The following is a 14,774-nucleotide window of genomic DNA, read 5'->3' as shown; positions in this document are numbered from 1 at the left end:
TGACATACCATTCTGTGGCTCACTGAAGATGCGGCAGGTCTCCTTTGTGGGGCACTGGTAATATATATACCCCTTTATTACCAAATAAGCAGAGTTTTCCTCATTCTGGATTCATTTCTGTTATTTGTTTATTTTAGTAGTTGTGTCAGGCACTTTGAATTTTTTTTCCTAATAAAGAAAGACTAGAAAGGTATTTGTGATAGATATGGTGCAGTCCAGCAGTTGAAGTTCATTAATAATTGGAATGTTGCAGAGTATGAAGTAATGAATACTAATTACTCCTTTCATGTCTGACAGCACCCTGTGGACCAATACATCAGCCCAGACTTTAATTTGGTTCTAGTAATGGTTTCATCAATAGTACATTAATTCTGTGTTTGAAAAGATATACAGTTGAACCTGACCCACACAGTAGATACCACTGTCATAAAATGGCCACATACTGACAACAACTGGATAATTACAAATAATTAAATCCACTGAGCTTCAGACAATCCTAATTTTAAGTAAAATATATCTTATCATATCAATCGACAGAAAGCATAGCAAGGGAGATTTATCAACTTGTACTCCTTCCAAAGCAAATTTACTAGCCTGCATATTAGAGAACTTGCTGATCTGTGAAGCAGCTTCATAAAAGTATCTCTCCCCTTCCTTGTTTACCAGGACTGTTCTTGTGTTGGACTCTTGGCTATTCTGTAACACCAGCTTCTGGTATTGTTTCTGAATGAAGCCTGCAAAATAAATTCTCAGCTTCAGAGAACTTCATGTATATGTATAAATTTACATTTTGCTCAAAACGTCGGTGATTATAGGGTAGGCTACAGATACTTGTTATCTCTGAAAATCAGACTTCTTGCTTAAGTGCCTTAGTATATATTTAGAAGACTAACAAGTTTTAGGTGTTCAAGTTTGGACATCTTTCTAATTTTAATTTTGGAGCTGCTAACCTGCCTAGTAGGTCTTAATACACTTTAGACTGTGACCTTATGTTCAAAATGGCTTCAAAATGCTAAGATTTTTTTTCAAATATTTTAAGATATTTGCTTTAAGAAGAGGGAGAAAAAAAGAAAGACAAGAAAATAATTTCCAAAAAATATCAGTTTTAGTATATAGTTTTATGTAGCATGAAAGGCACAAGAAAAACTAAGTAAAATTTAGGTGGAACTTATTAGCAATGTGTGCAAAAATGATTCAAAATGCACATACCTAGATTTTCTGGAGCAGATAAATCAAGGCATAGAAGTAAACAGGTACCAATTCTATACGATGTTGGGTTTTGGCCCTCGCCTGCTGTAAGAGGACTGATGCCATTGAATAGGTTTGGTATGGATAGGCTTGACTATTTGAGTTTTATCTGTGTGTGTTTCCTCTCCTGTCTCCCCTGCACTGCTGTTTTGGAGATCACTGGATATAAGCATTAATGATAATAGATCAATGTCATTTTGACTCATAGGAGAGAAGATGAAGGAATAAATTCATTGTTCATAAGGCCCCTATTTGCATTCACATGAGCTGTTACACCTGCTCAAATCGTTTGCACATTCACAAAGTGGTAGTCATGTCTCTTCAGTTGCAAGATTAGGTTATTACAAGATTCTTTAAGATGTCTTGAAATTTGATTTATGTGCAAATGTAGCTTGTGTGAACAAGTTTCCATTCTTATGAGGCACGACTATTATTCATGAAACAGCAAGACAATTCACTCAGTTTCTCCACGGGGAGAAGCTTTCCTTGCTTCGAATGTCTCGCCAGCTGTGCAACTTAAAGGCAGTGCTTTTCCCACTGAACTAGTTTGACCAACTTGCACAGTTTGCCTACTGAGATTGCCTAGTAACAGCTCCATTCTGTGCTTGTTTTCACCTGATTTATTCAACTTCATTCTCTACATTACTTGTTGGAGTTTGCAAGTCAGTTCCAGAAGCTTTTAATTTTAAGCAGCAGGAACTGAAAGAAGGCTCCTTCGGAAAATGAGTTTATCCCTCTTTCTTCACACTGAAAAATATTGTTTCCTTTTCCTTTCCTGTCCAAGAATTTATCACTTCTTCTCATTCTTGCTGAGCTGATCCAAAACATTTAGCTACAGGAAGGTATCCTACTTTCTGCCATTTAGAGTCATGGCATGTTTTGGAGAGCATCTGCCCTGATGAAAGGTACTCTTTTTAATTTTGAGTTGCATGAAAGTATCTGCTAAGAAAAGTTTTTGCATAAACTCTTGAGCCATTTCATGATATGAAGTCATGTTCCTATACTCAAGACTTTTTCATGTTTATGAGATCCTGTCATTGAAAGACCGAGGCATTGTTTCCTTAGGCAGCACATATGCAAGGGAAAAGCAGGTCTTTGTGCCCATAACTCAAAATTCTGACAGATCAGACCAGGTGTCGCACTATTCCTAGACGTCTCATAGCTGAGAGTTTAGTGCTCATGTTAGCTTTTGAAATTTATTTGGTTTTATATTTGCTTTTGCTAAAAATCAGTTATTCCTCAAAGTGTATACAGGATTTTTAAAGTGCTTTGTGAATCCCCTTTGAATCTCTTAATCTACTTTATTTCAAGATCTACAAGAATTTCAGCAGAAAAAAACTAGTGGACAACAATCTTTCTTTAATTTACTTTGTATGTTCTTAAATAACACGGAGCTGGAGCTCACATGAAAGATACTCTGTCTGTTCCTGGGTAGAATGCATTAATTCAGTCCGTTCTATCTACCTCTGCTGGTGAAATAGGAGGTGTCCTGGTTTCAGCTGGGATAGAGTTAATTGTCTTCCTAGTAGCTGGTACGGTGCTATGTTTTGAGTTCAGTATGAGAAGAATGTTGATAACACTGATGTTTTCAGTTATTGCTAAGTAATGTTTAGTCTAAAGTCAAGGATTTTTCAGCTTCTCATGCCCAGCCAGCGAGAAAGCTGGAGGGGCACAAGAAGTTGGCACAGGACACAGCCAGGGCACCTGACCCAAAGTGGCCAACGGGGTATTCCATACCATGTGTTGTCACATCTAGTATAGGAACTGGCAAGGGGAGGGGGGGAATCGGCACTCAGGGACTAGCTGGGTGTCGGTCGGCGGGTGGTGAGCAGTCGCACTGCGCATCATTTGTACGTTCCAATCCTCTTATTATTGCTGTTGTCATTTTATTAGTGTTATCATTATCATTATTAGTTTCTTCTTTTCTGTTCTATTAAACTGTTCTTATCTCAACCCACAAGTTTTACTTCTTTTCCTGATTTTCTCCCCCATCCCACTGGGTGGGTGGGGAGTGAGTGAGCAGCTGCGTGGTGCTTAGTTGCTGGCTGGGGTTAAAGCACGACAGAGGTTATGAAGGAAAAATTACCAAAAGTAGAACTTGTCTTTAGTAATTTCATTGGCAACCATTTTTTTGATATGCCTTCTATCATGGACTTCCATAAATAGTGCCTATACCTGCTACCTTTCTTCAGAATCCAGAATTAACCTCTAAACAGATACATTTCATTGAAAAAAATGAAGCGATTCTACTGGGTTTCCCCACCTCTGTGTTTATCGTTGTTGCTTATACTCCTTGAACCGTGTGAGAGCAATAACAAAACATTTATTTTTCCCAGATCTGTAATTAACAGAAAACCTAGAACAGCTGCAGTAATAAAACCCACTGAGTCATTATGTAGTTTTTGCCTTTCATAGATGATAATCACAGAAATTGGTAATTTATTGCTCCTGTGAATTGAGAACCCATAAAGTAAGTACTTGAATCCAGAACTCTAAAGCTTATTATATTGCCACATAGACCTTCTGAAGTATAGTGCGACTCCCTTAGCAAAGGTTTTTCCACTGACAAAGCAAACTGAAAAGTTGTCTTTTGTCAGATCTCTGCTTGTCTCTTGTCCCTGCGTGTGTACTGAAAGTGAAGCAAAATTCCTCTCTCTGTGTCAAGTTCTACTGTTTTGTTCCCTCCAGTTGTGGCCAGTTTTGAAGGCTGTGGAGAGACCACAGTATCAGAATTGAAATCCATGTTGCAGAACTGGAAGGTGAATTCATATCTACCTGAGAAAGTTGTATTATCTGAAGGACATGACTGTGTGGCTAAATTATTTCACTATTATACAAGCATAAGCCAGGAAAACTTGTCTCCAGTAGTTTGCATGGCAGTAGTATACAACATATATGTCTGATGTTGAGTTTTGTGGAATCACGGGTTTCCTAGAACTAGACTTATTAGGTTATTTTTAGGAATTCACTTGCAGTACATCATAAGTGACTGTCTTTTCTTCCTGATTGTTGGTGAAATGCAGAAGTGCTTCCAGCACACCATTTCATTTAGCCTATGTCTTCTGGCTAAGGGGATGTCAGAAGCAGGCAAGGATGTTAAGAGCTGAAATATATGTCCCTGACTCCGGTAATGCCCTATGATATCCTAGAAAGAATGCAATGTTAAAATTTGTACATAAAATACTTGTTTTATTCATGTTCTGATGTGGCTTTCATTAATTGCATTTTAAGTGTTTCGTATCTATGCTATTGCAATCACTTTGAAGATTAATTTGACTTAACAAATGTCAATTTGAATTTTGTGAAAAGGGTTTATGTCTACCTATGTTCCATTGTATAAATGTTCTACTGACCTTTTTTAAACTGAATTTTGTTACTAACGTTTGGATCTTCTTTCTTGGCAGAGAACATTCAAAGCCATTGCCATACAGAAAATAATGTACTTGTGCTCGTGTGTGGCAGGTGATGGCTGAAGGTTGGCATACTGCTCACTGTGCAAGTAGATGACACAAAGTTGTGGCACCTGCTCACACCAGACCAGATGCACAGCACACACTGTAGTCTATAAGCAGTCTTTCCATTTTTTTGGTGCTGTGCCATAAAAGTAGGAAGGTGAACTTTATGTTGCCTCACTGCTGGGCTCCAAAATGGTACTTCAGTGGTAGTAGTGTTGCTGTATGAGACAGGCTGGCACCTCTCGTTAAAGACAAGGAGTTAGTAAATGCCATCTCTTGAGTAAGGGATCTTATTCAGTAAATAAAAGGTGAACCTAGTCTCACTCATTCTTTCACCCAGCAAATAATTGATTTGGAACAAAACATTTAGTAGCTTGCCTTAAAAGTGATTTTTGTTGTTCCACTCACCAGCCCTTCTCTCTCCTCTGGTCTCTATCAGTTTGTTATATGCATCTGCTTATTTCTTAGGATTTACTGCTAAGCTATTTCAAAAGATGGAAAAGTGAGCTATATTTAAGAAAATGATTGTAAGAACTAACAGCTATGTCATTAAGGGTTGTTTGAAAACTTTCCTAAGTTTGTGGTAAGTAATGAAGATAGACATTTACCCCTAAGCCACAGACTCTTCAGTACAGCAGTGAATAATCTGTGTCTGCTGTATATGCAAATGAAACTATGCCAATGAAGAAATGCTCTCTGTATTCTTCATATAATTTTGGTGTGTTCAATCATCCTCATTTTGTTTCTTAAGCTGCAGGCACCTAGAGTTTGGTTTGTATCCATTTCCTATGCTTCCAAGATCATGCAGTACCCATCTTTTGCAATCTGTTTATGGGGTTTTAATTTGGTGAGATCCCCATTCTTGTGCATTTTATTCCTTCCCAGATATATCAAGATTGAAGACAAAGAATGTGAATTCAACAAGAATTTCTGTCTCACCCTTCACACTGAACTGGCTGACCCCTCACTACAAGCCAGAACTGCAGGCTCAGACCACCCTCATTAATTTCACTGTCACCAGGGATGGTCTGGAAGACCAGCTGTTGGCTGAGTTTGTTAGTGCTGAAAGGCTGGACTTAGAAGGAAGTAAGGTAAAGACTATCTTTTGATCTGTCCATTACCCCTTCTGAGATTTTAAGACTAGCATTAATATGCCTGTTTGAATCTGCTGTACAGTAATCGTTAGTAACCCATCTATTAGAAAGATTTTAAGGGTCAGATTCTTCAAAGTGTAGAAAGGACTTCTACTGATTTGCTCAAATCCATGCTCCCAGAGGGCTGGGCTTGACCTAAAGCTCTGCTAGAGATTAAATTTATTCTGATCTTATTTCCACACTTCTCTCTACTGCTTGGTTTGCTCTGTGCATTGCATTTAATTTACAATGCAGGATTAAAGCCCTCTGCAGTGCTTTGTGCTTCAGTGATCTTGAGCCAATAAGTGTGAATAAAATTTCATGCCAGTCCATAACAGGATATGATGGCACTGTTAGGACCTGGGGCATTTGGTTAATAAATCATAATTTATTCCTGCAAAGATGCAGTTCTGTGGCTGCTGCTGTCATATCAATGTATAGTAACTTATGAATAGGAACACTTTTATAGCTGGTTATAGAAAGGACTTTGAGCAGACTGTGATCTATGAGCTAAAAAATGAAAAAAAATACTTAGGGGTGTGAAATGAATAACAAGAAAACTTCCTATTTCTCTAGTGTGTCTTTCCAGTTATCTCATGTAATTTCCTAACTTCATCCACAAAGATTTGCTACACGTCTTTGAGGTACTGCTGCTTCATGCAAGGGCAAACTGGGTCAGAGAGTTTAATTACCCCTTGAAGAATGAAAGCCATATACTTGGGAACATGATCTGAAAACAGCTGGCCATTTTCCTCTGCATCCGCACATTGTTCCACATGGGGCCGTGTGCTTACAATGCCTGTATCACCTAGGGGCTTTTGGTGCGAGGGTCGGATTCTGATGGAGAGCTCCCCATAAGACTAGTCAAGCTCTTTCACTGTCAGAAGGTCAGTCCCACTGAGCAGACTACGACCATGCTTTACCACACTACTTGCTGCCGAAGTGGGGTTCTCCAGCCTTGTGCTATTGTTGGATTTCTCAGCTGCCACGTAGATTATCACTTGCCATCTCTGGCAAGATCCCAGTCCTTTTCTGTAGTCTGAGGAGGAAGGAGGGTAGGAGAGAGATAAAGTTCTGGTCTGTGGTGATTTTGACCTTCTCGCTCTGGGTGTCCCAGAACCTTAGTTCTACTGTACTGGGACAGAAGATGAACTGTCTCTTTCAGAAATTAAATTAAATTGATTGATGTAATTAAACAGGAAATATAGCTCAGAAATGATGCAAAACAGTATTTCTTGCTGTGGTTGTTTAAATACAGTGTTTTCATTCCCTCTGCTAGTCAGTCCTGGCCAAGCAGCAGAACCATTTCAAGATTGAGCTCAGGCAGCTGGAGGATGACATGCTGCTCAGACTGTCAGCTGCCCAGGGCAGTTTCTTAGATGCCAGTGAACTTGTAGAGAAACTCAAATCAACAAGGTCAACTGCAGCAGAAATACAGCACAAGGTAATAACAATTGAACTATTTTTAACAGCTTAAAGTCGCCTGTAAAATGTGTATTATCAATTTTTTTTGGTGAAACTTTTCTATGAGCTAGGAATAGTCAAATTCCTGTCTGTCCAGCAAGGGCTGTCCACCCACATATTCACAGTTTCATATCTATGGTATGTAGTTGTCACATATTCATTTTTTTCATTTTGACTTAGGTGCTTGAGTTAGTACTCCTAAGAGAAATAAGTATCAGCATGCAATATGAACAAATGTATTCATATATGATTGCCATGTTTTCACAGGTGAACAGGCATATTGCTGCAGAGAACAGTCATTCCCTAAAGTCTGTCTAAGATAAGAGGCTTGCTTACCTTAAATATTTGCTACTGTCTGAAATAAAGTCCATTTTCTAGAGTACATCCATATTCTTTTTTGTACAGATAGGAATGTTTTGGTAATTGTGTGGGAAATCATGGCGCATTAAAAAATGAATGAAACAGCTGTCATCCTATAGGTAGCTGAAACCAAAGAAAATGAAGCTCAGATTAAAGTGACAAGAGGGCATTATAGACCGACAGCCATAAGAACATCCATTCTTTACTTCATTAATAACAGTCTGGACAGCATCAACCCCATTTACCAGTTTTCACTGAAGGTAAAAATTTATCTTGATGATGTGGTTTCAAAGTGCAAGGGACAGAATTCTGCCTCCAGCAGTGGTGCCCGATATATTAGTTATTACTTGTACCAGATGTTTACATTTGCAGGGCTGTGTGTCTGAGAAAGGAGGACACGGTGTGATCTCCTGCTGGTCCAAAACACGGTACATTCCCATGGGTCTCTTTGTCGGCAGTCTCCATTCTGATGGTGTTTTCTCACTGTGCTTGCAAAGTTTACCTTCCCTGTGTTAAGCCATCCCACAGGGTCAGGTATGAAGAGTTTTGAGGGATTCTGTATAAACAATCCACTGTGATAAATCTATCAAACAATCTAATGCTATGAGGAAAGGAATATCACCCACTGCAAAATTACCAGCTTGCTTAAGTGAGAGGTTCTGCTTGCTGAGTTAAATAAGGAAGCAGAAGAGTATTACCGTTTGCAGCCCTCACTCCTGGTTTGCTGAAGGTTTCCTCAAAAGCCTCTTGGCAGAAGTGCCTTGCATTTTAGACTGCTTAGGCCAGCTCTTCTTGGAAGCCTACAGTCAGAAACGGATTATCTTACAAGTAGAAAAGCAAAAAAGCAGAATTCAAATAAATAAAAATAATTGTACTTATTTTCAGGCCTTCAATGCAGTCTTCCACAAAGCAGCAATAAAGCAGGCTGAAAAATCAGGGGACATTCAGTGTCATATCTCTAACCTGACAGCAGCTGTCACGTATTCAACCTTTATTTTCACAAGCCAAGGACTTTTTGAAAAGGATAAGCTCATTTTCTTGGCCCAAATAGCTTTTCAGGTGAGGAAAAATTTTCAGATTGGTGATGCTGATATTTACTGGATTTGCTGTTTCTTCACTACAAGGTGATGCCTCTGCCCAGACAAGTTATCTTGTTACCTTGTGGCTGTGCAGATTCTCACACAGCGTGACTGCTGCTTCAGTATCAATCATAATTGCAGAATTTCCAAAGATGCTTTTATGTAATTTTTTTTCATTTAAAATGCTGCAATGACTTCATGAAGCTACGCTGAGGATAAATAGCATGACTTAGCCACTTGTGGTTGGATAATTAGGGTTGAAATTGATGTGGTATGTAAAGTAAGAATTCAGTAAATAATACATATCCATATCACATTCAGGCTGTTATTTTTCCTTTTAATTTTAGTATCTGTATGCCCTGGAAAAAATGAGTGCTCAGTTCTACTGGGTGGCAGATTTTGCCCTGACAAGCTTGCTTTAAAAGAGGGTGTATTGTTGAGCTGGACAGTAACACAGGCAGGAATTAAACTAGAAACCAACAATTTGGGAAGAAGGTGAAAAAATATAAATTGAGAAATCTGATTTGAGGGTGGATAGGAAAAAAGAAATCACTCTACACAGTGTATAAATGGGAGTAAAAAGCAGACAGAAATGTCTGGAAGAGAAAGGAGAAAAAAGAGAGGAAAGAAAACTGGTGATGATTACTCTGCATCATGGTGCAGATGGATTTATTCATATCACCTAGGTTTCTAGCACTGTGTTGCCTAACTTCTGTCTTTTTTGTAGCAGTGGTACTGGGAGGGATCATGAAGAATGGAAATCTGTAAGGCATCTGAAAAATAAGCTCAATCACAATTACAGAGTAGACAGAAACCAGAGTAAAGGGCACAATAAACTTCTGATTTATTAACTGTATTTTTAGATGGAAAGAGAGAGGGCTTTTAATAGAGGAATAAAGATGTGTTTATATCAGAAAGGAGAGAGAATATATGGTATTATGTCAAAGGTGTCTCTTTTTCCCACTACATGTGGTTAAAGTGATAAAAGAACTAGAAAAACCCCTCGTAGAAGCTGAGGAGTTTTCTTCAGTATACATATAGCTCATGTGCCAGAACTGATTCAGTGTAAAACAACCCCCTAAAAAACCCCACAAAAACGAAAACCACTCAGGCTTTGCAAATTTCCCAAAGCTTTGTGACAGCTTGCAGTCTGAAGAGGGCTTAGAATGGTGATGGAGACAGCTGTGCACTATTTGTTCTTCTCTATCTTCTGAGACATAAAAAGGAATGTAAAGATAATTAAGTGCAATCCAGGAATCTGTGCTTTTTCGGTAGTATTAGTATAAAATAATTTGTGGCCAAGTTTATCTAAGGTTAACTTTGGTGTGCAAGCCTTACATTTTTATGTTTGTTTATGTTCCCACAAGCTAAAGAAAAATAACTGCTGTTGTTGGTTAGCTCATCTTAAATTTTGGGTGACTTTGTCTTTCAGTACATAAATATTATATATAAAAAAGTATATATATAAATGCAGTTATATTTTCTGCAAAAAGTTTTGACTGACAGGTTGTGTTTGGTTTTCGTGGTATCTTTTTTAACAGGTAAAGTTCAGCTCTGTGTGTGTGTTTAGGAATGGTTTTCAAAAAATTTGTCACATCCTTTAGTGACTAATATCTAAAAATATCATTTCATTCACAATAGATTTCAAATAAATATTTTAAAATATCATTTAAACAAGTTGTAAATTCTTATATCAGAGTTTCAAAAAATGCAGCTGTAGGAATTCTTGTTGCTTTGAGCTCCCTACTCAGTAATACTTTGAGTGGTGAATACTTTAAGGCAGAAGTGGCTTTGAAGCAAGTCTGATGACCTTTTTCAATTTGTATGCTGTCAGGATTCTTCTAAGAAGTAAAGAGATAGAACTCCTTGAATTGGATTTCCTTCTTCAATTCAGAGTTGAACACACTTACAGGAGTCCTGTTGACTTCTTAACTACTCAGTCATAGAGTGTCATTAGGGTAGGTTGGGAAAATTGCTTTTCAGTTCTAAATCTATTTTGATGTTATTTCTGGAGGCATGCTACAACTAGACAATTTCAGATAAAGTCATACATTCAACTGTGATATTTAGTAGAACTAGTGGTGCTTTCAAAGAGGAGTTGTCTTTGCTTTTTGAGTGTATTTTTCCTTAGATATCACATGCTGTGCTTTATGAGGAAATTCTGTTTTACCATAATTTGTCCAGTCCCCTAAAAATACAGTTTTGATCTTCATACCACTCCTTACTATAGTAAATGTCCCATACAAGGTTTCCAATTTGTCATACCTTGATGTTTAACAGTAAGCAGAGAGTATGGCAATACTGACCAAAGTAAACTCTTATCAATAATATTATTTTTATTTGTGTGTATATATGTGTAATTTAGTATTTTAAGGTAAGTCCTGAGTCCCTTGTAATTGGTTAAACTATGTTTTTTTACATACACCCAAAAGCATCAGTCTTTGTCTTCCCGTTTCAGTCTTCACGCAGAAGGTACGTCATCTGTATTTATGTCTTTGGCACGTGTCCAGGCTATGGAAGTGTTCCGGGGGTGAGATAAAGATGTTGAAAGATCCACCGAGAGGCAGAAGAAGTGGGTGAACTCAGAATGTCCAGAAAATGAAAAGCTCCCCCAGGAATGGACAAACAAAAGCTCTCTTCAGAAACTAATCATACTGAGGGCGATCCGTCCAGACAGAATGACGTACGCTCTTGGGTATGAAATCTGAGGGTATGTCTTTCAGGGCAAGTGTGTGTGAGGGTGACATGTATGTGTCAGTGCAGAGAAAACTCAGATTTTGAGGCAAGCAAATAACTTATAAAACTGGTTGATCAACCAGAATTTGAAATCAATGACTGTGGTCCTTCCCAGCCTGTTCTGCTGGTAAAGAGTTTATGAAGAGGTAGTGTGGTAAGACATGAGTCACAGCATATTTGGAGAGCTATGCTTGTGATTTCTTTTAGATTCTATATAGGTACCCTGAGGAGAGTGCTCATTAATAAATGGAATATAGTAAGCTATGTTGTTAATAGTTAAAAATGTATTTCTCGGTGTTAGTTGTCATTATGGTATTAGGGCTGGTAGCTGACCCCACGGGATGACAATTTTTCAGGTCTCTCTTCTTTAAAATTCTGTGATACCAAGAAAGAGTCAATTGTTGGTACTTACAAATCTTCTCCCAGCTGTTTCCCAGTTGTACTGTTTTAATCTTTTGATCCCAAGTGATGATCTCATAGATGTGATGAAATGACTATTAGACCATCACTGTCAGCCACTCAAGTCTGAGAATGGTGCAGGCTTGAAGCCTGTATCAGGGAATGTTTTTAGAGTTTAACGCATGGTTTTTTGTATGTGTAGCAACTTCGTGGAGGAAAAGCTTGGCTCAAGATATAAGGAAAGCAGAAGGATGGACTTAGCAAAATCCTATGAAGGGAGCAGTCCAGCCACTCCTGTGTTTTTCATTCTGTCTCCAGGAGCAGACCCACTTGAAGATATTGAGACACTAGGTAAGCCTCTTATTTGCTTCTGGTGCAAGGATCACTCAACTGTCCCCCCATTAAAGAAAGAAAAATTGAGCTCAAAAGTGAAACGGAGCATGCAGGGCTAGAAATGTAGATAAATCGAGATACGGTTATACACTGTGTGTATGTGCCCGTACACCCATACATGTATGGGTGTATTTTTACTAAACAGAACAAAGGTTTCTGGAATCATCTGTCACTATGATGGGGTATGCATTACTACGGGAAAGTTGGACACGGTTTATTTTCAGCAGAAGATTCAAGTTCTAAAGTTTCTTCCACCCCCACCATATTCATGGTAAATGGGGTGGATGAAAATGTAAGGACATAAGCTACAGTATGAAGAAATTTTTAGACCGAGCATTCCTCTGCTTGGCATAATGCAGGTTTCCTTTGTACTGTTTTCTACCTTTTGACTAGATGAGGGCCAGAGGGCAATTTTCTCCATGCTCATGTAATCTTGTGCCCCCTGTGACTAAATAATGGTCATTATACAAACTATATTCAATTGTGTAGGGCTCTGTGGCTTTATACTTAGGATTACTATTCCCCACAGACAATAGTGAGAATACCAGGTTAATATAGCTGTGACCTCACTGTGCTCAATTTAAACTCAGGCCTCACAAGGTGAGAGGCTTGTGCATTTACCCACTGAACCAATCAGTTAAAAAACTGATGTGATATCTACCACATGTTGCTCCCTTTTTCATAAGGGAATTGCTCTGTACCCCCTGTAAGAGTTTCTAAAGCTCAGTAACAATGCCGAGCATCTATCAAAATGTCAAAAGGTTCATTATCTTAAAATCAAGGGAACAGATTTCTGCAGGCTTTTTCTAATACCAGCAATAAGGCCACTGTTGAGAGCTCGCAATTTTGCTTGTTGAAATTGTAAGGGTTTAGTGAAGTGCTTCAGAAGAAGTAATATGCATTGCACAAGTGATAGTGAAATTAATGGGGGCATTATCATTCTTTTTCCTTTCTGCTCTGCTGATTTTCCTATCTCCTCCCCCTCTGTCACTCACCCTTCCCCAATTATTTCTTCTACAGGCAAAAAGCTTGGTTTCGCTGTAGACTCTGGAAGATTTTGTAGCATCTCTCTAGGACAAGGGCAGGAGATGATTGCAGAGGAGGCACTTGAGAAGGCTACCAGACATGGCCATTGGGTTCTTTTCCAAGTGAGTGTCAAACAGCCCCTCTAATGGGGACTATCTCCTCAGTTGGAGGGATGTTCCCAGAACCCAAACAAAATATGTGGTAGATTACAGAAAAAGTTTTAAACCACTAATAATCTTGTTCCTTTTGGCTTTTGCTTTTGATTGTAACAGGATAAACATCATATTAATAGAGGAGAAACAGGAGAGATAAAAGAGAAAGCCTCTGGTGGGTAGGTAGGACTGCCCTCAGGCATACACTTCCCCCGCATAATTAAGAGCTCCTGTTCCCTTCAGTGGACCATAATGGAGACTGTAATGAAATGGGTCTGACTCCCCCTTGGGAAGCTGTATAATTAGCCCTGGAATGCTCCTCTTCCGAGATAGCAGCTGCAGCTTTGGCCAGCATTGTATGGACTAAGAACCCCCTCTGCAGCTGACAAAAAGCTCAGTGCAATCCCCTGGCGAGCTGCAGTTCCCAGCCCAGTAACAGAGTGGACAGGAGCACTGCAATTGTTAATGCTAATGAAAGAAGTTGCTTCCCTCCCACCATCTTATGCTAAATAGCCAATGGATATTTGTAACAACCCCTTTGCCCTGAAGCCAAACAAGAAATGTGTGTTCCAGATCTTGATATTAAGGAGGTCATGGCGACGGGGTGATTCCCTCCTCTTCTGGTTTTAACCTCAGCAATGCTTGGCTGTCAACCAGGTTGCCTGCAGCAAATGAAGAGGTAGGCTAGGCTCAGTGCTGTCTGTCAGCTGAAATAAAATCACCGTGGGATTAGTGAGGGGCCTTGGTGTGCTAGGTGCTGTGCAAACATGCACAAACTGACCCCTTCATCGACAGTGAATCTGGAAGAATTCTTTAACCAGTTTTCGCACGAGTAAGCTAGTCATGCTAGTCTGAAAATAACCCTGCTTTTCTGCTAGTGAGTATAGAAATGGTGTTGTGAAGGAAAGAGCAGAGTTGGTTTTCAGGGGAATTTAGGAGTTCTCAGCTGCTCTGGGGACAGGGTGAGAAAATGGGAGATGGCAGAGGCCTTAAATCAGCAGTGTTGTGTGTCTGAAGCCACAGGGATAAATGGGGAACATCTGAGAGGCTTCTGGTGTTACAGACCTGCTCCATTTTCCAGCATGGCTTCTGAGGGAGGAAGGAGGTGATGATTTTGCTGTGAAGATTTTTGCTAGTGAACGATTAGGGAAAGTCTGAAAGGAGACTACATAAAAATATTGGACCAAATCCCAAATGGTACTAAGCTAGCTAGAGCTGTGGGATTTGGATGTACTCAGTGCTTCTCAAGCTTCAGTCTTCTGGGTTTTAGCCCCAAACCCCTATATGTTTATGTTTTAAAAAAAATCCTAGAGCAAAAAGATGGAGTAT

The 14,774-nt window shown here is 39.1% G+C and overlaps 1 protein-coding gene across 1 annotated transcript in view; it reads left to right on the top strand.

Annotated features, from left to right (window-relative positions):
• The window catches only part of DNAH11 (dynein axonemal heavy chain 11), a 166,536-nt gene that overhangs the window by 133,753 nt on the left and 18,009 nt on the right, over nt 1-14,774 (top strand). The window contains 9 exon segments of the mRNA XM_041122452.1: nt 5,589-5,664; nt 5,666-5,794; nt 7,116-7,280; nt 7,780-7,920; nt 8,546-8,718; nt 10,574-10,697; nt 11,250-11,434; nt 12,077-12,225; nt 13,288-13,415. Coding sequence (XP_040978386.1) covers nt 5,589-5,664; nt 5,666-5,794; nt 7,116-7,280; nt 7,780-7,920; nt 8,546-8,718; nt 10,574-10,697; nt 11,250-11,434; nt 12,077-12,225; nt 13,288-13,415 — 1,270 coding nt within the window.

The sequence above is a fragment of the Aquila chrysaetos genome, chromosome 3, assembly GCF_900496995.4.
Source record: "Aquila chrysaetos chrysaetos chromosome 3, bAquChr1.4, whole genome shotgun sequence".
Taxonomy (NCBI): Eukaryota; Metazoa; Chordata; class Aves; order Accipitriformes; family Accipitridae; genus Aquila; species Aquila chrysaetos.
The sequence above is the reverse complement of the archived record's forward strand: the minus strand, read 5'-3'. Positions and strand labels throughout refer to the sequence as shown.